The 25,981-nt window shown below is 47.7% G+C and overlaps 1 protein-coding gene across 1 annotated transcript; it reads left to right on the forward strand.

Annotated features, from left to right (window-relative positions):
- Positions 1 to 11,788: 11,788 nt before the first annotated feature.
- RTL6 (retrotransposon Gag like 6) lies at positions 11,789 to 20,557 on the forward strand. Its single transcript, XM_023559861.2, has 2 exons — positions 11,789 to 11,910; positions 12,128 to 20,557. The coding sequence occupies exon 2, from the start codon at positions 12,637 to 12,639 to the stop codon at positions 13,354 to 13,356; it is 720 nt and encodes a 239-aa protein (XP_023415629.1). The 5' UTR covers positions 11,789 to 11,910; positions 12,128 to 12,636; the 3' UTR covers positions 13,357 to 20,557.
- The last annotated feature ends 5,424 nt before the right edge of the window (positions 20,558 to 25,981 follow it).

The raw sequence follows: 25,981 nt of genomic DNA on the forward strand, positions 1-25,981 counted from the left end.
CGTTGTTGTTGTTGTTAGGTGCCGTCGAGTTGGTTCCGACTTGTAGTGACCCTGTGTACCACAGAAGGAAACACTGCTCGTTCATGCACCGTGCTCACAATCATTGTTATGCTCGAGCCCATTGTTGCAGCCATAGTATCAGTCCATCTCATTGAGGGTCTTCCTCTTTTTTGCTGACCCTTTACTTTACCAAGCAGGATGTCCTTCTCCAGGGACTGATCCCTCGTGATAACATGTCCAAAGTTTTAAAACATAGTTTCACCATTCTTGCTTCTAAGGAACATTCTGGTTGTACTTCTTCCAAGACAGATTGGTTCATTCTTTTGGCAGTCCACGGTATACTCGATATTCTTTGCCAAAACCACTATTCAAAGGTGTCAGTTCTTCAGTCTTCCTTATTTGTTGTTCAGCTTTCACATGCATATGACGCAATTGAAAATACCGTGGCTTGGGTCAAGCGCACCTTAGTCTTCAGGGTGGCATCTTTGCTTTTCAACACTTTAAAGAGGTCTTTTACAGCAGATCTGCCCAACGCAATGTGTTTTTTGATTTCTCGACTGCTGCTTCTATGGGTGTTGATTGTGGATCCAAGTAAAATGAAATCCTTTGACAACTTCAATCTTTTCTCCGTTTATCATGATTTTGCTTACTGGTCCAGTTGTGAGGATTTTTGTTTTATGTTGAGGTTTAATCCATACTGAAGGCTGTGGTCTTTGATTTTCATCAGTAAGTGCTTCAAGTCCTCTTCACTCTCAGGAAGCAAGATTGCATCATCTGTATAATGCAGGTTGTGAATGAGTCATCCCCCAATCCTGATGCCTCGTTTTTCCTCATATAGTCCAGCTTCTCAAATTATCTGCTCAGCATACAGACTGAATAGATACAGTGAAAGGATACAACCCTGACACACACCTTTCCTGACTTTAATCCACGCAGTTATCCCCTTGTTCTGTTCAAACAACTGCCTCTTGATCTACATATAGGTTCTTCATGAGCACAATTAAATGTTCTGGAGTTCCCATTCTTCACAATGTTATCCGTAGTTTGTTATGATCCACACAGTCGAATGCCTTTGCATAGTCAATAAAACACAGGTAAACATCCTTCTGGTGTTCTCTGCTTTCAGCCAGGATCCGTCTGACATCAGCAGTGATATCCCTGGCTCCACGTCCTCTTCTGGATCCGGTGTGAATTTCCGGAAGTTCCCTGTCGATGTACTGCCGCAGCTGCTTTTGAATGATCTTCAGCAAAATTTTACTTGTGTGTGAAATTAATGACATTGTTCAATAATTTCTGCGTTTGATTGGATCACTTTTTTTGGGAATAGGCATAACTATGGATCTTTTCTAGTTGGCTGGTCCTCTTGGCACAGACAAGTGAGGACTTCCAGTGATGCGTTTGTTTGTTGCAACATCTCAAAAAAGCCTTGGTTTTTCCAGTGCCTTCAGTGCAGCTTGGACTTCTTCCTTTGTTTATTTCTAGCCACTCTTAAAATTCTCTGTTTATCTTTGGTTTTGGCAAGTTTGATTATACTATGTCTTGGTGACTTTTTTTGGAATCTACCCTGTGTGGTGTTCAACGAGTTTCTTGGACAGATAGTGTCTCGTCTTTCATGATATCAGGGAAGTTTTTTGCCAGTGAGTCTTCAACAATTCTTTCTGTATTCTCTGTTATCCCTCCCGTTCTGGTACTCCAATCACTCATAGATTATTCCTCTTGATAGTGTCCCATGTAATTCTTAGGGTTTCTTCATTTTTTTAAATCCTTTTATCTGATTTTTCCTCAAATAAGTTGGTGACAGTGCTTTATCTTCAGTCTCGCTCATTCTGACTTCTAGTGCCTCAATTCTACTCCTATGACTTTTTTATTGAGTTGTCTAATTCTGAAATTTTATCGTTAATCTTGTGAATTTCTGTTTGCTGTCTCTCTGTGGATCCTTGAGGCCAGTTAAATTTGTCATTGTGGTACTGTGTAACCTTCTTAAGCTCCTCTCTTGCTTTGTCTGTGTGTTCTTTGGCTCGTTCTGCTTTTCACCTGACCTCCTTCTTTACCTCTTGAAGAGTTCTATGTATAAGTCTTTTTAATCCTACCTCCAGTAATTCCAAGAAGTTCTCTTCCTCTGGAAGATTTCTTGAATCACTGTTTGGTGGCTTGCTGAAGCCATCATAGTCTGCCTCTATGTGATTTGTTATTGACTGTTGTCTCCGAGCCATCAATAAGTTATTATATTATTTATTTATTGTATGTTTGCTTACTGTGTCCTAGGTTCTTGTTTTGTTTTGTTTTGATGTGCCCAGATAGGCTGGTTGCGTGAGTTAGTTTAATTATTGGTGTCTTTGAAGCTGTCAAGTCCTGTCTCCAGGTGGCTACAGCTGTTACTAGGTATGTGAGTCCAGGAGTCTGTTTCCTTTTCTTGTGCAGATTCTGCCCAGGTGTCCAGGTTGTTGGTCACTGAGTGTGTGGTGCAGGCTCTCACCTACAGTCCAAGATGAGTAGAAGTAATTGGAGTAGGCACAGGTATCTGGCTGCAGTAGGGGGCCCTTTGCTAATCAAGGCAGATTGCTGATTGCTGCCCCTGATTGCCTGGGTGGAAGGCATGTCCCTGTTCCCTACAGCGTGTAGGTAGGTGGGTTTTGCAGCAGGACTATGGCATACAATGCTATTGGCTGTAAGGACTGGGAGTCACTACTTATTCTTAGACCCCTGTCAAAGGTGGCTTGGTGGAGTGAGTGAAGCCACCAGTCCTCAGGCCTCTTATGTGGGTAGGTGAGAGCCCTCCTTAATCAGCAGGGTGGTGTCAAGTGTCATGAATCTGCCACTCCCCCTTATACCAGATACAGATGAAAATAGACTTCAGGTATACGCCCTATTATACTGTTCTAGTAGGGGCATACACTGCTGAAATGGGCCCACACAGGTCTATGTAGTGGTGAAAGGCATTCGAAGTCTGTGGATCCCTTATGCCTGTGCCTAGGCAAAGGGACTGTGCCTGCCCTGAGGTCCCAGATTAGGGCAGCTGGCAAATTTTTTCCTGTTTGTTACTTTGTTCCCTTTCCAAAGCCGGGAGAATGGCTCAGGCCATGCAATTCTTCCTACTTCTGGCCGACGGAGCACAGCAATCACTGAAGCCAGACTGGGACCTGGAACCGAGCGGGGAGGGGGCAGGTAAATGTGAGAGGTGCTTCCCAAAAGGGTTTTTTTTTCCATCCGCGTGGTAGGTTAGACTCTTATGTTTCACCAGTTGAGTTCTGTTTCTTGCTGGTTCTGGAGGCTCGAGCAGACTCTGCCACTCGGTCTCTCCCAATGGGAAAACACATCCCGATCACCACTGCTTGCCTCACTGCACACAGCACCTGAACCAGCCTGCAGGGTCCTGGAGCTGGCCGGGACAGTTCTGGCAACTCCTCCCTGCTTCTGAACTGTCTCTCCCTCCCCCTGCCACTCAGTCTGATTCCTCAACTTTGTCTTTGACATTCAGGGCTCCTGGATGGCCATATATAATGGATTCACTTGTTTTTTCAGGCCTTTGTTGTGAGAGGGACCACAGGAAGCATCTGACTACTCTGCTCTCTGGGCCCTGTCTCCAAAGGTGTTGTATTTCTTACATTCCCCAAACCTACCCACAAGAGAGATGAGCAAAAATGAATGAAGGGTGAAGACAGGGCTGAATATGGGAGTCAATCTAGACAAACTTGACTACCCAGAAAAATAAAAAGAAAACTTTGTGGGGGTTTAAAATAAATGGACTTGAATTTTATCATTTTTATTACTGCAGTGGCCGTCGAGTTGATTCTGACCCCTGGTGACCCCATCCGTGACACAGTAGAACTGTGTACCATGGGGTTTTCAGTGGCTGGTTTTTTGGGAAGCAGATCACCAGGCTTTTCTTTTGTGGCATCTCTGAATGGACTCGAACCTCCAACCTTTCATTTGGCAGCTGAGTGCTTTAACTATTTGCACCACTGAGGAATTTAAATTGCTCATTAACAATATACAGTCAGAGAGGAGTGATCGGAATTAAAGTACTTAAAGGGCATGTACTGTCCTGAAAAAGAGTAAAGATTTTGATGACTGTCATCTCGTCCTAAGTGTAGCTTATTAAAATTACTAAGGTAATCACAAAACGAAGAAAAATAGAGTGTAACTTCCAAATTAATGGAAAGGGAAAGGAATAAGGAAAAAGAACTTCAACCAACAGAAGGCAGGGAAGGGTTAAAAAACCAACCAACCAGCAAACAAAAAAGCCAGACCAGATGGGATAATTAAAAAGAACATAATGTGTTGGCTGAAATAAATCCAAATAGAACTATAATTACAATAACTATAAATTAGGTAAACATGTAAACTCTACAGTTAAAAGTATAAAGATTTTCAGATTGAAGTTTAAAGAATCTAGTTACGTGCTGTTGACCATAGACACACCTAGGACTTAAGAGCATAGAAAGATGGAATATTGCCCATCAAAAGGAAGAGATGGCTGCATTCATATCAGACCAATTGACTTTAATGTAAAGCAGCTTCCTGGAGCCTAAAAGTGACACTCATAATGATAAACGGTTCAGTGAACGAGGAATAGGTAAACATTAAAATTTTGCGTGCACCTAATAATATACCATCAATACACATAAAACAAAAATTGGCAGAGCTACAAAGAGAACGGGAGAAATCCACCACTATGCTGGGAAATTCTAATACACCTCTCCCAGCAATTGATAAATTAAGCAGATGGAAATTTACACAGGTTTCTAGGGCACACACGGATGACCCCCGGGAATAGGACTTCCAGCCAAACCACTTTCCCCCTCTACTAATTAATGTCAAGTTGTTTTCCGAAGGAATTTGCATCAGTGTGGGCCCAAGCAGAAAACAGAAGACACACTTCATCCAGCTAAATGAGAAGAGTTTGACAAAACCCGAGGCAGCTTTCAACAGTGACCTGATAAAAAGCAATGTTCTCACTAAATTAAGAAACCCGTGGAGCAGAAATGTGCTTGGAATTGGTTGTCGTGAGCACGTTATTCATCGTTGCATTCAAATAATCTGTGATATTTTATCAATCAAAATAGAAGCTGTGGTTGTGGTTGGTTGCAAATATTTTTATATCTGTGCACAGTTAGAGAAATTGGGCTACAAAAATTTTTGTGGCAACATTGATGTTGAATACAAAAAGAGATCCCAGCCTGGCAGTGTGTCCTTTCTGCCTTTGCTTCTGCTATTAGTCAGACTTCCCAAATGTCGGGGCATTTGAAGAACTACTTTGTACATCAACCTCAAGTCTTAGACGGGGAGTGAACTTTTTGTAAACAAGTCCTCCAAAGTTTGATTGCATTTTGTTCAAAATCTGTTGGAAATCCTTGATCAAAGTATTCGAGAAATCAGTGCCAGAGATTTTGAGCTTTGAAGCTTTACCCAGTGCTGTCGAGCCAATTCTGACTCATAGCGACCCTGCAGGACAGAGTAGAACTGCCCCAGAGAGTTTCCAAGGAGCGCCTGGCGGATTCGAACTGCCGACCCTTTGGTTAGCAGCCGTAGCACTTAACCACTACGCCACCAGGGTTGCCTTTAGCAAATTATAATTATTAGAAATAATTCTAGCCAACAGGGAAATACTGAAATTCATCCCTCTAAAAATGAGGGAGGAATTGGGATAATTAAGTGTTGAGAGCGCCAATGGTGTGTGGAGTTTAATTTCTAAATTCCATAATTGTTTTTGGAATATCTCAACCTGTGGCAAGATTCTTTTGCTAAATTTATACTTGGTACCTGAATGGAAGGAAATTGAGAAGTTCTATAATTTTCTTGCATCTAAATTTGATGTAACATTCAAAAAAATAACAAACAATTTTTTGGGTGGGGGGCAAGGTTTGGTTTATAAAAATATTTGTTGAAGAAAGGTACCTTGAATGGAGCAAAAGGACTGAAACTATGGTAAAATGTTAAAGAGAGAATATTCACGCATTTCAATAAAATGATGTCTTTATAAGGTCCCCATAGGGTTACTATGAGTGAGAATCAACTCGATAGCAACATGTTTTTTTTTGTCTGGTTTTGGTATCAGGGTAACACTGGCTTCTGAATGAGTTAGACAGTGTTCCTTCCTCTAGATTTTTTAAGAGTTCGCAGAGGGTTGGTGTTAATTCTTCAAGCATTTGGTAGAATTCGCCAGCAAGGGCATCTGGGCCTGGGCTTTACTTTGTGGCTAGGCTTTTATTAGTAATTAAATCTCTTTACTTGTTATAGATCTATTCAGATTTTCTATTTATCCTCGAGTCAGTCTCAGAGTTTGTGTCTTTCTAGGAATTTGTTCATTTCACCTAGGTTATCCAATTTGTTGGCATGCATACCTTCACAGGGTTTCCTTATAATCCCTTTGTATTTCTGTAATGGCACCGCTTTCATCCTGATATTAGTGATTTGAGTCCTCTCTCTCTCTCTTTTTTTTTTTTGGTCAGTCTGGGCTAAAGGTTTGTCGATCTCTTCAAAGAACCAGCTTTTGATTTTGATTTTCCCTATTGTTTATCTATTCTCTATTTCATTTATTTCTGCTCTGATCTTTATTCTTTCCTTCCTGTTGGGATTAGTTTGCTCTCCCCCCCGCCCCCAAGTTTCTTAAAGTGGGAATTTTGGTTATTAATTTGAGCTCTTTCTCCTTCTTCTTAAATATAGGCATTTACGACTGTGGATTTCCCCCTGAACACTACTTTACTACATCTCATAGGTTTTGGTGTGCTGTGTTTCATTTTCACTTATCTCAAGGTATTGCTATTTCCCCTTGTGATTTCTTCTTTGGCCTGTTGGTTATTTAGGGGCATGTTATGTAATTTCCACATATCTGTGACTTGCCCCATTTTTTTTTTTTCAGTTATTTATTTCTAATTTCATTCTATTACAGCCAGGGAACATACTTTGTATGATTCAACCTTTTTAAATTTATTGAGACTTTTTTACGACCTAATATACGGTCTATACTGGAGAACACACCTGAGAAAAATTTTCATTCTCTTTTTGTAGGATGGAGTGTTCATAGATATCAGTTAGGTCTAATTGTTTATAGTGTGTTCAAGTCTTCTATTTTCTTTTTTTTCTCTGACCTTCTGTCTAGTTGTTCTATCCATTATTGAAAGTAGGGTACTGAAGCCTCCAACTATTATTTCTGAATCGTCTATTTCTTCCTTTAAGTTTGTTAGTTTTTGCCTCATGGTTTTGGGCCTCTGTTGTTAGGTGCATATATGTTTATAATTGTTGTATCTTCTTGATGGATTGACTCTTTTATCATTTTAACATGTCTTTATTTATCTCTAGTAACAACTGTTGGTCTTAAAAATCTACTTTGTCTGTTATCAGTAAAGCCACTCCAGCTTTCTTTTGGTTAGTGTTTGCATGGTATATTATTTTTCATTCTTTTACTTTCAACTTATTTGTGTGTTTGCAACTAAAGCATATCTCTTGTAGACAGCGTATAGTTAGATCATGTATTTTAAGAAAAGAAAAAAAAATCCATTCTACCAGTTCAGCCTTTTGATTGGAGTGTTTCATACACTTACCTTTCGTGTATTAATGATAAGATAGGGCTTATGTCTGCCATGTTGTTATTTGCCTTCTGTATATCTCTTGTGTTGTTTTGTTCCTAAACTACTCCATTACTGTCTACTTTGGTGTTAAATAGATGTTTTCTAGTGTAACATTTTAATTTCCTTGTCACTTATTTTACTTTTTTGTTGTTTGAGTTATTTTCTTAGTGGTCGCCCTGAGCATTACAATTGACATCTTTACTTATAACAATCTAGTTTGGATGAATACCAACTTAGTTTTAGCAGTTTACAATACTGTGCGCCTATATAGCTCCATCTTCTTCACCTTCTTTGTACTACTATTGTCATACAAATTGTATCTTTATACACTGTATGCTCATTAACACAATTTATAATTACTGCTTTATGCAGTTGTCTTTTAAATCAAATAGGAGGAGCAAGAGTTACATTATCTTTTGGGTTTACCTGTGTACATACCTATGTAGATACCTTTACTTTTTGAGTGACTGTTTAGTACTCTTTCATTTCAACCCGAAGGACTCTCGTTAACATGTCTTGTAGAGTAGACCTCCTAGTGACAAATTCTTCATCATTGTTTGTCTGGGAATGTCATAATTTCTCCTTTTTGAAGGAGTTTTGAAGCAGGTTGACAATCCTTTTCCACTGCCTTCTGGTCACCATGGTTTCTGATGAAAAGTTAGCTGTCACATTTTGTGGAGGATACCTTATACATAAGTTACTTCTCTCTTGCTGTTTTCAAGATTTTCATTGCCTTTAGACAGTTTGATTACAATATAACTAGGTGTAGCTCTCTTTGGGTTTATCCTGGCTTGAGTTTCTTGAGCTTCTTGGATGCATAGATTAATGTTTCCTTTCAAATTTGGGAAATTTTTGAGTCTCTCTAACACCACCCTGGTGGAGGTGTTGGGGGATGTTGTCAAAGTCTTGATGAGGGAAGAAGTCTAGACTGCCTACTTGACCTTTGCTGGCATGAGTAGGGGTGGGGCCACATATTTTTCTGTGGCGCTTGGCTGGAGTAGACCAGTTATTTTCTAAAAGTTTTCTGTCTTTCCAGGCTACCTCTTTCCTGATTGTTTGGCTAGAGAGAGCTGGCTTTTGTTGTTATATTTTTGCCTGTGCTTATTAGCATTTCTGGGTTGCCAGCTTCTTCAGCTCCAAGTCTAGGATATATCAGGCAAAAAGAAAACCCAAGGAACTCATTACCATGTTGTTCCTCAGTTCCTAAGGTCCCTAGTTAGTCTGCCATAGTCTCTCCACCTTTTGGAGTTTTTTTTAGTTATTTTAGTTGTTCTTCGTGGAAAGAATAAGGAAAACCACATCTACTCCATCTTCCTGGAAGGAGAAGTTGACTATACATCCTTTTAAAAGGTATTTTATTTTTCATAACAACCCGATCTTGTTACATTTCTGCTTCTTTCCTCCTCAGTGTCTTTTTATATATTTTCATGAATGTGATTTCTTCATCGTTCTCTTCGAGGACCCTAAATATGCTTATTTTAAAGTCTTTTTTTTTTCCAGACTATTGTATTATTTTAATTTCATCTGGAGTTAATTCATATTATGAGTATTGATTTTGTTGGCTGTTTTTCTTAGCATTAGATGTCTTTATGGGCTTCAGAATTTTGTTTTTCAGGCTGACTTTGGGGAGAGGATTTCCTTCACTTTATCTCTCTCTCTGCTCATTTATCCCTGTCTAGCTGTTTCAATTCCTGGCCTGCAGTGCAGAAGGATGTCTTATATGGGTGATTCAGAATTCCTGGCTCTCTGTGGTCTGCTTATTGAGCCAGGGAGCAGTATGGGTCATAAGATTACATCTGTGTTATCTCTCAACCCAGGGCCATGCCTTCACATAAGCCATTGTCTCATAACACAACCAAAGCAGATTTTTCAGACTCCTTTCTGACAGAGGTGCACCCCTCTCCCTTCCCAGCCCTGATTTTAAATAGGAAGTCTGGCTTTACTCCCAGAATCACATTCCCATTATCCCTAGGGACCCAGAGTCCATCAAGCCCGCGGCTTCATCAACGCGCAGCAGTTTGTGTTTCTGAACCATAGCGAAGTTTGTCTTGTTTTTGAGCCCAACCCTATCCTTTCCACATTTTCTGCCTTTAGTTTACCACTGTTCTGTGCTCACAACAGAGAAGGCTGCCCCAGAGTGTGAATCAGAACATCATGCGGACCAGAAGCTAAATACTTTTTCTTGTTTTGAAAAAATCTACTTTTAATTTTTACCTCGCTCTTTATCCACTCCCCCTCCCCACCCATGGAGTGCCACCTTATATCCTGTTTGAAATAAGGTGAAATACAAATAAATTACACATTCCTCAATTGCATATGTTTTGTCATTCCTGAAATCAGAGTGCATCTCACCTTCAGTGCCCTTGGGAATGGTAGGATTGCAAGGTCAACGACACGGATTTGCAGCAGACTTTACCCTCGTTTACAGCCAGCAGGAAGCTGGGGAGGCACAGCCCTGGCACTGAGGGAAGAGAGATCATGGGGAGACTCATAGGAGTGGATGGGGGGGGGTTCCTCTGTTTTGAGATGGATTGGGAGGAGGAGGAAGTCAGGCTAATTTCTGCTTTTGAAGTCAGTGACCTCAGTCAAGGTTAATGTAGCTGCCACTTGCAACTGATTTGGGAGATCTCACGGAGGTGGTTTAAGGAAATGGCTCTCTTTCCTCTCTTGCCTTATGCCTTAGGAGTTTTCAGCTGGCCACAAAAATTGTACTGTTTGGTACATTGGGATAGACAGAGTTGTGGCGACAGCTAGCCTTGGAGAGGCCCCTGGGGATCAAAGCCCCAATCCGGGATGCGGTGCGTTGACTGCTGCTCTCACACCGCCAGGCGGGCTGGACAGGAGGTGGACTTGCTCTAAGCCCGGAAGGATTAAAAGGATATTTTTCAAAAGGTTTCAATTGCGGAACGGGGGGCGGAAATTTCCATTTTACAAAAGAGACATCTGTAAAAGCACAAGGGTATCTGATTATGTCCCAGGCCTGCCTGAGGACTGCAGGTGGCCGCCAGCAACTTCAGGTCACTTACGGACTGTGCTCACTGAAAACTGGCACTGTGTCGTCTCTCTACAGCCATGTCCCACCTTGAGCTAGACATTAAGGCGAAGGTGGAAAGACTCTCAGATCAGGAGCCAATTAGTTCACACACTTAAGTCCAGCACTTTCACTGCTTGACACCAGGGAACATGAGAACAAGGGGCTGGGATTTATGTCCAAGTGTAGCTTATAAAATTTCAGCATGGAAAATAAGCTAGGAGTCTATCAAAAGACACACGGTTAAATGAATTGTGGTGCACGCATTCACGGCAAGAGCGGGCAGTAATTGAATATCATGCTTTTGAAGTATCTTTAATGGGAAAATTCTCAAAATTCAGAGGGCCATTAAGGTTACAAGAAGCCCTAGTGGTGCAGTGGTTAAGTGCTGGTCAGCAGTTGGAACCACAGCAGCTCTGCGGGAGAAAAATACGGCAGTCGGTTTAGGAAAAGATTACAGCCTTGGAAACCCTGTGGGGCGGTTTACTCTGCCCTGTAGGGTCACTAGGAGTCGGGATCGACTTGACGGCAATGGGTTTGGTTTTTCGTATTAAGGTTACAAAATAGTCCATATGGTAAAAAAATCATTATTTTGTATTAGGATATATCATAGAACAACGACTGGATGGAACTACAGAAAGTATTAGGGTTTGCGCTTTCGGTGGAGGTACTGGGAATGATTTAAACTTTTAGACTTCTCTGTCTTATCAAAATTTACCACATTGAATATATACCACATTGAATTAATATTCCAGTTACAGTCGGAAGTGAACTGTATTTAAAGAAAATATTTACAATACACAAAACAGCTTTGCAAGCTGTCTTGTAAAGAATCAAAGGAAAAAAAGGAGGGAAGACGCCCAGAGTAGTAAAGAAGGAACGTAGGCACAGCGATCACTGATTGGCTGCGGGAGGAGCGGCTCGAGGAGGCGGGGCTGCGCGGAGTGGGAGCGGGGCCAAGTGCACCACTTCCGGGGCGGGGCCTCGGCCTCCGCCGCGCGCTCGGTGGAGGACCGTCTCCATGGCAACCAGCAGGGCCCGCGCCAGGCCCTCCCGTCCCCGCCCCCGCGCCGCCCTGAGGCCGCTCGGTGGCTGGGCCTCCCCGACCCCCGACCCGGTCCCGGTCCCGCTTCTGCTGGAGGCCGCGCCGCCGCCTGCCCGCCCGTCCACCCGCCGCCATCACGCCGCCCGGCTGCCTGATCCGGAAGCAGTTCTGGCCGGCCGCCGCCGCGGTGACCATCTTGGTGGCCGCGTCGGGCCATCTTGGCGGCGGCGGACGGAGGCGCGGAGGGAGCCGCGGAGACTCAGGTACGCGACCGCCCGCGGCCTCCGGCCCCGCCGCCGTTGTCGCCCCGGCCGCCGCAGGTGCCGTCTCCTTGGTTCTGCCCCGGCCGGGCCGAACCGAGCCGCGGGGTCCCGGGCTTTGTGTGGCTTGGCCCCCAGCGCCCGACCCGCGCCGCCCTCCGCTGCCTGTCCCCCGGGCCGCCGCCGAGACCTTTTTAAAATTTTTCTTTTAATCCTTCAGGGCCCAGAGCAAGTCCGCCTCCTGTCCAGCCCGCCTGCCGTGTGAGGGCGCAGGAGAGGCGCCGCGTCCGGATCGGGGCTTCCATCCGGGGGGCCTGCACACCTGCTCGGACCCTGCGCCCCTGCTGGGACCCTGCGCCCCTCCTGGGACCCTGCGCACCTGCTGGGACCCTTCCCACCGGCTGAGACCCTGCGCACCTGCTCGGACCTTGCGCCCCGGCTGGGATCCTGAGCACCTGCTTGGACCTTGAGCACCTGTTGGGACCCTGAGCACCTGCTGGGACCCTGCGCAGCGGCTGGGACCCTGTGGGACCGGGCCCTTCGGAGCCCTCAGGCTCCATCTGACCAGCCTTCTCGTTTGATCTCATCAGCCACTCTACTCTGAACCCCACCCTTCCCCCGGTTTCTGTTTGGGTCAACCCCTATCTGAGGGTTACTTAGATTTGGGGCTCCCTGTATCTCCCCCATCCGACCACAGCAGCCTCCGTGTTTGGCTAACCTCCAGCCAACATGGTCCAACCCCAGACCTCAAAAGCTGAAACCCCAGCCCCCGCAGCACCTACAGACGGCCACGTGGAGGATGTCATCGACACCCTGACCTCCCTGCGCCTCACAAACTCCGCGCTGCGGCGGGAGGCCTCCACCCTGCGGGCCGAGAAGGCCAATCTCACCAACATGCTGGAGAGCGTGATGGCAGAGCTGACCCTGCTGCGCACCAGGGCGCGAATTCCGGGCGCTCTGCAGATCACTCCACCCATCTCTGCCATCACCTCCAACGGGGCTCGGCCCATGACCACGCCCCCCACCTCTCTGCCCGAGCCCTTTTCTGGAGACCCCGGTCAGTTGGCGGGCTTCTTGATGCAGATGGACCGGTTCATGATCTTCCAGGCCTCCCGCTTCCCCGGCGAGGCGGAGCGAGTGGCCTTCCTGGTGTCGCGTCTGACTGGGGAGGCAGAGAAGTGGGCCATTCCCCACATGCAGCCAGACAGCCCCTTGCGAAACAACTACCAGGGGTTCCTGGCAGAGCTGCGGAGAACCTACAAGTCTCCACTCCGGCACGCACGGCGCGCCCAAATCCGGAAGACTTCCGCCTCTAACAGGGCTGTGAAAGAGCGGCAGATGCTGAGCCGCCAGCTGGCGGCCGCGGGTACCGGGGCCTGCCCTGTGCACCCGGCCTCCAACGGGACTAGTCCCGCTCCAGCCCTGCCCACACGAGCACGGAACGTTTAAGAACCCGCCACCACTCAGGTAGCCCGCACCCTTTGCTGCGTAGAGGAAATATCTGCACAACAGCATAGCCCTTGTTTGAAGAACACCTTCCTGCCTGTCCGGTCCTGTTCCAGAAGAAGATCTGTCCACACCTGTGGGTGCCCTCATCCCCACTGTGTTGCGCTTCCCATTGTGATGTGCTGGCTTTGTACCTACAGCTCAATGCACGTTTCCCTCTGTTGCTTGGTCCCCCAGCCGTTCTGATGACGGCGACTCTGCTGCCCAGTGACACTGATGCCACAACATGCTTGCGAACCACTTGGGCTGACTCAGTCCACCCCTGGAGCCCCCAGGGCAGCTCTTCACCTGAGTGCCCTGTTCTCACAGAGGACCTCTGGACAGAGCTAAGCCTGTTGGGCCAAGCTGGTGGCTCGTTGTATGTACCTGGAGAGGAGGTCTGGCTTCCTGCCCAGGCCCTGCTCCCAGTGGCCACGTGACCCCTCTGCTAGGAGTGGGGTTGTAACATATCTGGGGGCAAGCTTCGCTTTGCACATGAATACACAGTCCAGTACACCCAGTCCTTCCTGGCATGTAGAAAGACCTGATAGTGCAGCGAAAGGGACAGCCCCCTGGACGAGGTGCCTCTGGCAAGGCGAGTGGTATCTGGCCATGTTCCGATAGCTTCAGGGCTTTTGGGGGTCTGGAACCTGACCTGCTACTTAAGGGCGTTGTGGACTTTGGGCCACATGCGTGTCCCCACCTGAGACTCATGCACGCTGAGGGGGACATTGGTGACTCACACTTTCCCACCCTGGGGTTCCCGTGGGAACTACCACAAGGTGCTTGTTCAGCTCCCCCTCCTCCTTGCCCCACACCAGTTGCCATTGCTGAGCCTTGCCTGGCTTGAGACCCATTCTCGTCTTCATTCAGGCCATCTGCAGCCCTCCCCTCAGCCTCTGCAGCTGCCACACTGTCTAGGTCCAGAGCCCCTCCAAGCTTGCCCTCCCAGGGCCTGGGCTGCCCTCAGGTGTCCAGCCTCCGTGTAAGGAAACGTGCTCCCTCTTTTACATGGCTCAGCATGCAAGGTGGGGAGGCGTCTGCCTTTGGCAACCCCAGCCAGGGCCTCGGTAAACAAAAAAACCCAGTGCCGTCGAGTCAATTCCGACCCACAGCGACCCTTTAGAACTGAGTAGAACTGCCCCGTGGGAAACATTTTTCAAAAGAGCAGTGGACTACCTCGTCCTAATGTGTTGGTGCCCTTGTCCTAATTCTGAGGGACAATGCTATCCCTCTTAGTGGCGGACAGCCTTGTGCTTCCTCACAGGGGTGACCAGGAAACCATATCCTAAAGGGGACTTGGCCAACCCTTTGGACTGTGATGCTCCCGCCGTATTTCAATGCCAAATGAACCACATTCACGCAACGGCCTGGACCATGGGGGGAGGTGGGTGTCTTACCCTAGGTTCATCTGCCCCTGGTCCAGACGGTCCTGGCTCAACTGCAGAGGAGCAGCCTCTGCCCCATCCAAAGACACATGTCTTGAGGTACCCAGAGGTTGGGTGCTAGGACCCGTCCTCTCTTCCTGAGAGTTTTGATGATGCTGGGAGAAGTGACTGTGTTCCTGAAGCAACCACTGCCTCACGCAGTCAAGGGCGTTTGTTGCTGGGGTGTGGACCACAGCCACCGGCTTATTGTGAACTCCGTTAGCCCAATTGCCCTGCCGAACAACTGCCTGAACCAGGCTTCAGGTTCCCCTGACTGCAGCCGAGGCTGCAGGGGACCGTGGTGCTCATTGCGGGAATGGAGAAAGGATGCATAGGGCGGGGGGACTGACTGGAGGCACACAGCTCACTTTCTCTTTGTGCTCGGTTCTCCAGCAGCTCTGTTGGTAGGACGTGTACCTGCCAGGTGGAGGTGCTCTGGGATGAAGGTCCAGTGGCACCCGGGGAAAGTTTGGCCTGCAGGGGGTAAAAGACAGCCTGAATGCTTCCGGGTGGCCTAGCCAGTCAGGAGACCCAGCGTGGGCCTCTGCTGTGTTGCCCACCCTGGGTCTGCCAAGTGGCGTTTAGAAAGTGCTGGCATGTTTGCCTTGGGAGCTGTGTTTTAGGCTCGTGCTACCACGTATATCAAAACCAGAACCTCACATGCCAGGGCTGGCCATCCTCCCTGCCCATGACCATGACCAAGCCCATTGTAATGGCTGGTAGTGCCAGGCCAAGCTCAGTGGGTTTGGTACCTCCACTGTGTTTTGTCTCTTGGTGTTTACGTGTGTGAGCTGGGGACTGGTACTGTTGTACATTTGTGACCTTCTTGATGGCTTCCTACCACTTTGGGAAGTGAAGCAGATGAGAGAGGGTCAGGGGTTGCCCTCCACACTGGCCTGGAAAGAAGTCCCCATTGGAGGAGCTGAGGAACCTATTGTGGTTCTGGTGGACAACATCGCAGGCCCCAGCAGAAGAGGATGAGACCTGAGCTCCACGCAGCCCCAGAGTGGGACCAGTGACTGGGAGACTCACGCTGAAGAAGCCAGTGGGGAGGGGAGATGCTTTGTACATATTCGGGGTTATAATTTCTGTAAATTTAAGAGAACAGGTATTGATTTATAAAAGACAGGTGGTTAGTAGTGTTAAACAATGCATGTGAGGGAAAGTTCTGGGTATTTTCATGATATTGACATTACTTGGGCTGTGTTGATGTGTTTCTGGTCCACGTGACTCCCTATGTGGTAAGTGACCTTTGTGGCATCACAGACCTGATTTGAGACGGGATCTAGAATACAGGGCGACTGGCCTAAGACAGAGCATGACCGTGGGATTAATATACAGTCATGTCCTAAAGCGTGTCGTGACTTCTGGAAACAACACAGCCCCACTTCCTTGGTTCCAGTAAGTATGTGATGTTAATGACGAGGGGGGAAAAGTACCTGACTTCCCTGATGCACGTGCCCCTGTGTTGGGGGAGCAGACGCACCCCCATGACCTTGGTCCTGGCAGTTGGGCCCCTAGGCGAGGGAACAAATGGGGCAGTGTTGGGCATACACTTGGGTTAACGGGAGGGCGCAAGCCTTCTGGTTGTATCAAAGGACACGCTTGGGGGCCACTTCTGGGGGTGAGGTTTTGGTGGGAAGAGGGGACAGATCCAAAGGCACCTTCCCTTGTGGAAGCCCCTTCTGTTAGCACCCTGAGGTGTAAGGGGAGTGTAGGGGTTCAGGGATGAAGACACGAGATGCGGCTCTTTGGGAAAGGAAGTGTCGAACAGGCTGTTGGGTCAAACGGAAAAAGCTTCTCCGTGGAGGGGAGAAGACGGGCTTAGGGCAGATACTGCCGCCCGGTAGCGGGTGTAAATGGAGCTGCGGTCTCCTATCACGTCCTTTTGGGGTCCTGACACCGTGTGGTGGCGGTGGGCCTGGCGGGTGCAGCGGAGGAGACTGGAGGCAAGACGGCTCCTCCTGTGAGCGTCACCACCACCTGCCTGGGAACAAGTGACAGAGTGCTAGCTCTGTTCACTATAGACGTTAACCCACACGTTACAGAAATTTTGCAGACCAGAGGAAAGAGAAAAGGAAAAATAAACACGGTGGTGTCTCTCCTTCCAGGTCCGCCGCCTCCCGCCCGCTCCAGTCATAATTGCTTTGCTTTTTGTTTTCCTGTAGTTGTGATGCTACCTTCTGTCATTCGCAGTAGCTGTCTCCTGCGAACACTCCCCAGGCGTCTCGCCGTGTTGTCACCAGCTTTCTTTTGGAATGGCCACGCACTGTTCCTGTCAGGAGACGGGCAGCAGGCCGGCCGACCCCAGTGCTGCTGTCGTCTCTCGTAAACAGGTGACCCTCTCTGTGCATAAAGCTGTTCCCCAGTGTCAGGTTACCCTTAGGCTGGGTTCCCAGAGGTGGGGTTACAGAAGTCAGGAGTATAAAACTTTTGAAGCACTTATTACGTATCGGAAAAAAAAAAGGTTTCCAGAAAAGTTTGTATCCATTTCCACTGCCGCCAGCGAAGATGAACCCGGCGACCTCCCCACCTTGCCGGTACGAGGTCTTATCATCTGGCTAAAGATTTGCCGACTTGGTAATGACGAATGGTACTTGAGCTTCAGTTTGCATCTCTTTGGCGTCTAGCAAAGTTGACCATCTTTCCGTGGTAAGCAGCTGTGTTTCCCATTCTGTGGGTCGGCAGTGTCCATCACTCCTGTCTGCTCGGGTCTGGTACATCTGCAGGAGCGCGTTATATATTAAAAGATGTTAACCTGTTGTGTGTCATATTCGCTGCCAGTGTTTCCAGCTTTTTAATGTTTTCTGTGTGTTAACTTACCGAAGTTTTGACCCATGTGTGGTGGATGATTCCCTGACTTAGCGCTGTGGCCACCGACGTTAGCAGCAATAACAAGGACGGCCTGCTTTGTTGGCCTTGTTCCCGGCTCTCTCCGGCTCTCTTATTAGCACCCGTAACAGTGCCTGGCACGTAGTAGGTGGCTGGCCAACCAGTTGCAGGAATGGATGTGTTCCTGCTGGGGTGACATGGGTGGGCAAGTGTCCTGCTGAAGGGCTTGGGGTCTAAGAGCAGATGTCACATGATTCACTCTCGGGATCCCTTTGCCCTCCGAAAAAATCATTGAGGACCCAGAGAGCTTTCGCTTAGGTAGCTTCTATCTATCGATATTGACCACATTAGAAATGAAAATGGAGAAAGCTTTAAAACGTTAATTTGAAAAGAAACTCATTACGTATCAACATAGATAACACATTTTTATGAAAAAAAACTATTTTCTAAAAAATAGAGTAAAAAGAGTGGCGTTGGTTGACATTTTTGCAAATGTCTCTGATGTCCGGCCGACTAGAAGACAGCTGAGGTCTCCTGTCTACCTCTGCATTGAGTCTTCGGTGTGTCACACGTCGTGTGGTCTGTGGTCGAGAGGTTCCCCTGTGCACTCAGGAGGGAGCGTGAAAACAGCAAGTCGAGTCTTAGTACTAGTATGAAAGCCAGCCTCACCTCACGGGCCCCCGGAAGGGCCTCGGCCACTGCAGTTCCCCGGGCCGGGCCGGGGGACGCTTCCCAGCCTCACCTCACGGCCCCCCGGAAGGGCCTCGGCCACTGCAGTTCCCTGGGCCGGGGGGCTCCTCCCAGCCTCTCTCCCCGACCAGGCTGCCGTTGGACTTGGTTCCAGTGCCCTGGCCCTACGATGAGTCCCTTTTGGGTAGGATCTAGACACCTTGGATATAACTTTGAGGGTCCCCTGCCCTATTCCCCCTGCTACCGTTGGGACCAAGGAAGGGAAGAGAGGTGGTAGCCTACTCATCACATCAGTGGTGGCCTGCATGTGGCCTCGTACCCTGAGCTCCGGCTCCTCTGAGCCCTGGGCAATGTCCCCTGAACTTCAGTCCCACCTCATACTGGGCTGGTGGGGACTCAAAGTCACACTCAAGGGTCTGCACTTGGCCTTCCAGCTCCACATTGCTCTACCCCCAGCCCACATGATGGAGCCCTTGTCCCTGGCTTGCTTCTGTCTTTGTGGGGACAGACCCTAGCAGCATTCACCCTGCCATCCCCATCCTTGACCACCGGAATCCTGAGAAGGGCGATCCATTCTGAGCACTGAACACCCACCATGTGTGAGGTGAAACTTGAACATCATTTAAAGGTAACAAGCTAAAGGTGGGCATTACTTTTCTCCTTTTGCTGGCAGCGTGTCCTTTAGGGAGGACACGGCAGAGCGGGCACTCAAGCCCACACTGGCTGATGGCAGAGCCCAGCAGACTGCCACTGGATGGGGTGCCCCTGCTCCCAGCTGTTTCCTAAACCCTAGTTTACCGTGTTTCCAGCTGTCACCCCTGTTCTTCCAGCCTGCGTGTTTTTGGCTGTCCATGGCTGGGCCAGCTGGGTCCCCTGCAAACTCATCCCTCCCTGGAACCACGACCGGATCCAAGCCGGAGACATGAAGACAGGAGCAATCGGCTACCCCGACTCTTCCTTCCTGTGCTTGAATCACTGTCCCCCTGAGCTGAAACCCCGGTTTTAGGGTGGACCGGCCTGGTAAAGATGGGTTAGGGAAAGGAGGGATCCCGGACATATGAGGAGGAGCTTTGCTACAAAGAAGCCGTCCTGAGAGACATTTCAGGAACATCTGGCGTTCATCCCCACACCCATTTTGTCCTATTCTTTATGAAATGAAATCATACTCTGTGCACTTCCTGTCAACTTGTTTTTTCCTCCGACTCAAAGGAGCCCTGGTGGTGCAGTGGCTAAGCACTTGGCTGCTAAGTGAAAGGTCGGCGGTTCAAACCCACCAGCCGCTCCTCGGGAGAACGACGCGCAGCCTGCTTCCGTAAAGATTACAGCCCGTGGGGCGGTTCTCCGACCTATGGGGTCACCATGAGTCACAATCGACTCGACGGCAGTGGGTTTGGTTTGGGGAATACAGGATGAGGACTCACCAGTGTTGTGACATTGTCTTTGACAATCTGATTTAGAAGTGACTGAATAATATTCCACTTCTGAATTTGCCACTCTTTACTCAAACAGTCCCTTTCTTTAGGAAATTTAACTTGTTTACAGTTTTTGTTACTATGGCACGTGATACCACAATAAACACCCTAGTAGCTAATGTTTCCTTGGGAAGATTTCGCTATTGAGCAGACGGCCCGTTCCGTTTTATTTTCTAAGAGCTCACTGCTGCTGTGTGAGGAAGTTGCTGGCATTGTGCCTGTTTGACCACCTCACTGAACCCGGAGTGCTTTGGTTGGTTTTTCAGTTGATTCCTTCGAGTGCTCACAGACATCAGCGTCATCTTGTCTGCTGCTGGAGAAGCTGCTGGCTGCTCCTCCAGGACCGTCCCGACCCCCAGGACTGAAGGGCTCGTTTTCCTGGCTGCTGCCAGTGTTGGTGGCTCATCGCCCTCTTCAGGACTTTCCCTCCAAGGCACAGTCCCCTCTCCCAAGGCCACACCTCCTTCCTGGGGGCAGCGCACATCCAAAGATCAGTGGGACAACCTGGGAGGACTATCCCAGCACCATGTCCTCTGTGTGATTGGCTGAGGCCTAGTCGCGACCACATGGCAGCCCATCTCTCCCTCTGCCCAGTCCTGCTTCCTTCACCGCCCCCCACTGCCCTGGGCGTGGATCCCAAAATCTCTCCCTAAGGCATTTCCTGGAGGTGAGTCTTTGTCTCAGAGTCCCTTTCCCATGCAAGGTGACCTGGGACAGTCATTCCACTATTTATACATTTTATTTATATTCTTGTCTTACTTCAGTGCCTGGAACTTTCAGAACAATGTTATATATTATTATTGGCATCTGACCCCCTCGTCTTGCTTCCGAGTTTACTGGGGACCGTAATTGCTGGAGTTGCTGGGGATTTGGAGTTCCTTGATGGTACAAATAGCGAATGTGCTCACTGCTAATCGAGAGTTTGGTGCCTCGAGTTGATCTGCTTCGGACAAACCAGCCACTGAAAACTCTGTGGGCGCAGTTCTGCTCTGACACACATGGAGTCGACGTGAGGCGGGGTCGGTGTGATGGCAGCTGGTTTTTGGTCTGCTGGGTGTTTACTCTGTGGCCTGCACGTGCTAATTGCTTAAGGATCTCTCTCATTGAGTCCTCACAAGGGGGCAGTTGTATTATTATCCCCGTTTGACAGATGAAGGAATAGACTCAGAGAAGTTAAGTAACTGGTTCATGGTCACACAGCTTGGTAGGACCATTTCTGGGATTTGGACATTTCGGTTGGAGTGCGGAGCCCACCTCTTAAGCACTACCTGCCTAGTTTCTCATCTTGTCGTGTGATTACAGCTTGTCTTGGTCTTCGAGTGCTGCTGTAACAAATTCCACAAGTGGATGGCTTTAACAAAGAGAAGCTTATTTCTTCACGGTAAAGTAGGCTAAAAGTCCAAATTCAGGGCATCGGCTCCAGGGGAATGCCTTCTCTCTCTGTCGGCCTTCTCGTCAATCCTCCCCTGGACTAGGAGCTTCTCCACACAGGGACCCCGGGTCCAAAGGATGTGCTCTGCTCCTGGCACTGCTTTCTTGGTGATCTGAGGTCCCTCTCTCTGCTTGCTTCTCTTTCCTTTTTATCTCTTGAGAGAGAAAAGGTGGTGTAGGCCACAGCCCAGGGAAACTCTCTTTACGTTGGATCAGGGAGGTGACCTGAGTAAGGTAGTGTTACAATCCCACCCTCATCCTCTCAACATAAAATTACAATCACAAAATGGAGGACAACCACTCAGTACTGGGAATCATGGCAGAACCAAGTTACTACTCACATGTTTGGGGGACATAATTCGATCCATGATGTAGCTCTTGGTTTAAGAAGGATAATTTTCTAGGTCATGACTGAGTTTAAACCGAAACCTCCCTCCTCTTTTCCAAGCACATGGAGTAAAGCCACAACAACAGCACACACGCTGTGTGTATGCAAACACTTGAAAGTAATGAAAAGGGAAATTTCTATAGAGCAGGAATGACTAGGCCTCCCCAGAGCTGAAAAAGAAAGCTCTAATTGGGAACCGTAGCTGCCTACCCATGATGGGGGGCCGGGGGATCGCCAAGCTCTTGCCTGGGGTGGTGGCCGGAGGGCACTGCCAGCCCACAGCTGAGGGGGAAGCAAGTCATTCACATGAGTCCAGACCCGGTCCTGTGTGGTCTGCCTGTGCAGAACAGTGCGTTCTCTTCCTGGGGCTACAGTGCAAATTACCACAAACTGTTGTTGTTAGGTGCCTTCAAGTTGCTTCTGACTCATAGCGACCCTGTGTACACAGAACGAAACACTGCCTGGTCCTGTGCCATCCTCACAATAGTTATGTTTGAGCCTGTTGTTGTAGCCACTGTGTCAATCCATCTCGTCGAGGGTCTTCCTCTTTTCTGATGACCCTCTACGAATTAAGTGGCTTTAAAAAACAAATATATTCTCTCACTGTTCTGGAGGTCAGAAGTCCGAAATCAAGGTATAGACAGGGTTGGTTCCTTCTGGAGGCTGAGGACGGGTCCATTCCATCCTCTTCCAGCTTCTGTGGTTGTCAGCCATCCTTGAGGTCCTTGGGCTTGTGGGCGCATCACTCAACCCCTGCCTCCGTCTTCACATCGCCTCCTCTGTGTTGCTTTGTGTCCTCTCCTGTTCTTGTAAAGACACCTGTCGTTGGATTTAAGACCCACCCTAAATCCAGGAAGATCTCATCTCGAGATTCTTAAGTACATCTGCAAAGACCCTTTTTCCAAATAAGATCACCGTCGCAGTTTCCAGAGTTAGGACTTGGACATACTCTTCCTTGTTCTTTTTGGGACATTATTCAACCCTCTGTACCTAGAATTGTTTAAGTAATAGCTGTAAGTTGAGCCCCAAGTATGTCCTGGTTTATCCTGTGTACCTTGTAGGACCAGGTCAGAAGCAACTAGGGAAACACCACACAAGGAGAACGTCAGACCCCAGAGTCCACACAGGAGAAAACCCCATGGGAGATGCATTATAAACAAAGCACATGGAATAAAAGAGCATCGTAACAGTTACCAGACCAACAAAGAAGATTCTTCCCTGACTGAGACAATAGAGCAACCCAAAAAGGACTTCCAAGTAGATGTCTTCAAAATCCTAGAAGAGAGAAAGGAGGAGGCATGAAATAAGAACTAGAGATTATGGAAAAACAGTGTGCCTGCTCCTGAGCTTCTCCTCAAGGACCCTCCATGTACCTAACAAATCTTTCTCACTAGAACTGAGCTTCTAGCTTGTTCCCCATTTGGATTTCCTATTTTAGAACACTCCTAGAGGCTCCAGCCTTGCCAGGAGCCCTTTGCCCTTTTCCTCTGAGCTGCCCCCAACACACCCCATGGACGTGGCAAGACAGGGGAGAGTGAAGTTGAGTCCAGAGAAGACATCGGTAGCCCCTCCAAGCCACAGACCATTCTGGCAGCCCTGGGAGACACAGGGAGAGAAGCTCTGAATCGTATTTGAAGTGAACATTCTTTAGAAATAAACCAGATTTAATCTCCAACACCAAAAGAGACTATTCTAAAGACACAAGCTACAAGAAAACCTTGGAATCTGGCCAAGATGTCATTAAGGGACCTCCTACCTAGCGGGAGAGGGGGCTTTAACAGATTCCACTTGGACTGGGTTTTGGAAGAGGAAAAATTGTCTCTATTTATATTCCTAACAAATCGAGACTCATCAATGAGTCACTTACACACAGTTCACTTAAATTATGGAAAAAATAGAGTGATGGAATTACTAAATAGGAAAAGCAGAGAAAACGCTGGTATTCTCAGTCCTGAAGGAGCTTTGAGGGCATGAAAAGCAGGGTGTCAGAGCGATGGCACCCTTGGCATGCCAGCAACTGGTGTGGTTTAGAAGAGACATTAGAATGTGACTGCAAAAACACAACCACAATAACACGCACTTCGTGTGCACCTGCTGTATGCAGGCACTGTCCTGGAAGCTTACGATATGACGGTGAGCAAGACAAAGACTTTGCCCTCGAGGAGTATACACTGTCCTGGGCAAGAAGGACAGTAAGCCCACACGTATACCATAGAAGGAGCCCTGGTGGCACAATGGTTAAGTGCTCACCTGCTGACTGAAAGATTGGTGGCTGGAACCCACCTGGCAGCTTCGCAGGAGAAAAACCTGATGATCGCTCCCATAAAGATTACGGCCTAGAAAACCCTACGGGGCGGTTGTACTGTGTCCTGTAGGGTCACTGTGAGTCGGAAGCGGCTTGACGGCACCCATCAACAGCATGACGTGTAAGGACAGGAGGTTAGGGAGTGAAAGGAGGGTAGCGGTATGGATACAGTGATGGATACAGCGTCCTCCTGGACACTTCTCTGAGAGGTTGGTCTCTGAACAGAGGCCGGAGGACGCCAAGGGCCTTAGACTCACTTCGTTTGTGGTACTGAAAAGGAAAAGTTATTATTAAAATCCATGCTTAGTCTTAAAATCAGTATGTGTTGTTGTTGTTATGTGCCGCCAAGTCGATTCCAACTCCTAGTGACCCCATGTGACAGAGTAGAACTGCCGAATGTAGGGTTTTCTAGGCTGTAAACTTCACAGAAGCAGAACGCCAGGTTTTTCTCCTGAGGAGCCTCTGGGTAGGTTTGAACCGCTGACCTTTCAGTCAAGTACTTAACCTTTGGTGTCACCAGGGCTCCTTCAATATTGTCTTCAAAAAAAAAAACCAAACCCACTGCTGTCGAGTCAATTCTGACTCATAGCGACCCTGTAGGACAGAGTAGAATTGCCCCATAGAGTTTCCAAGGAGCGCCTGGTGGATTCGAACTGCCAACCTCTTGGTTAGCAGCTGTAGCACTTAGCCACTACGCCACCAGGGTTTTAGACTTGAGGAAATAGTTGTGTTTTGTTTTTCAGTTTTGGGATTATACAGAATATACAATTTTATATCCTTCATAAAATTGACTTACTATGCCACACATCTTACCATGTTGTTAAAAATGTTTTTTGAAGTGATCTTTAATGGTTTCATAATATTTTATTGCGCAGAGTTACAGAATATATAGCTACTTTTCCACGGATGGTGATTTATATTGATTTTTCTCTCTTCATTTAGAAAAAATTGTAGATATAATTTACAATTATATGCACAGAATTTAAGTGCGTAGTTTGAGGTGTTTTGACAAGTGTCTGCTCCCACGTAACCACCACCGAAATCAAGATGCAGAACGTTGCCACACTCCCAAAAGTCCTCCGGTGCCTCTGCCAGTCAGTCTCTCCCAGCCCTGCCAGGCAGCTGCCGTGCTAATTGCTCTGCCTACAGATTAGCGTGCACGGTTCTGGAACGTCCTGGAAGCAGAACCACAGAGCACGGACGTGCACACGGTTTTTGCCTCTGCGCATCAGCGCGGGCAGCTTTCTCCGGTCCTGTCTTGCATCCTCCTGGTGAGAGCTGAGTGGAGGCCCCTGAGCGAGAGTGTGTGAGTGAGTGTGGCTGCCACTCGTGCCCGGGGCTCCCCATTACTCTAAACCATCACACTCTCCCATATTCAGCGTTTAGGGATTTACTAACAGCTGCTTTGTTCTTACCCATCTTTATGGCAGCCACCGCCTTCTCCTGAGCTCTGCCCAAGGCGTCCCGGTTCGTGGGCCCACCTCTCTCTCCTCAAGGGGCTGCTCACTCTCTGAAATTCCCTTAACCACCTTGAGACCTCAGCTCTCTAAAGGGCTCAAGGAAAGCGATGGTTTTATAGATGATACAGCTACTTCTTGTTTTTAGGGCAGGAGTAATGTTCTCTTGTGGTTTTCCACATCCTAAGCCTCAGCTGATTTTAAAAACAAATAAGAAAGGAACTTGCAATATGCGTGAAGCATATTGTTTTCAGTTTTAAATATTCGTAGAGCAGGTCATCCCTCACTTCTGTTCCTTGTCAAAAAAATCATTTGGTTGTTCACACCCATGTATTCTCTCTCGTATACTTAATTCTTTTTACAAAGTTTATTGATTTGTTCTATTTATAAAAGTAATACTTGCTTTTTGCAGACGCTTAGAAAATAGAGCATAAAGAAAACAATAAAACTAACCTGGTCTCCTTCACCTACCGAGAGAGAGAGTCCTAACATTTAAACACTTCTCTTTCATCTTAGTTTTAACTGTAATTACTTAAGTTCAAAATAATGTATATTTTAATACAAAAAATTAAATACAGAAATATACA

This window comes from Loxodonta africana, chromosome 4 (genome assembly GCF_030014295.1).
Source record: "Loxodonta africana isolate mLoxAfr1 chromosome 4, mLoxAfr1.hap2, whole genome shotgun sequence".
Classification (NCBI taxonomy): Eukaryota; Metazoa; Chordata; class Mammalia; order Proboscidea; family Elephantidae; genus Loxodonta; species Loxodonta africana.

What these genes read in the sequence shown, in the direction of transcription:
- RTL6 (XM_023559861.2), top strand. Translation starts at nt 12,637, where the DNA reads ATGGTCCAACCCCAGACCTCAAAAGCTGAAACCCCAGCCCCCGCAGCA.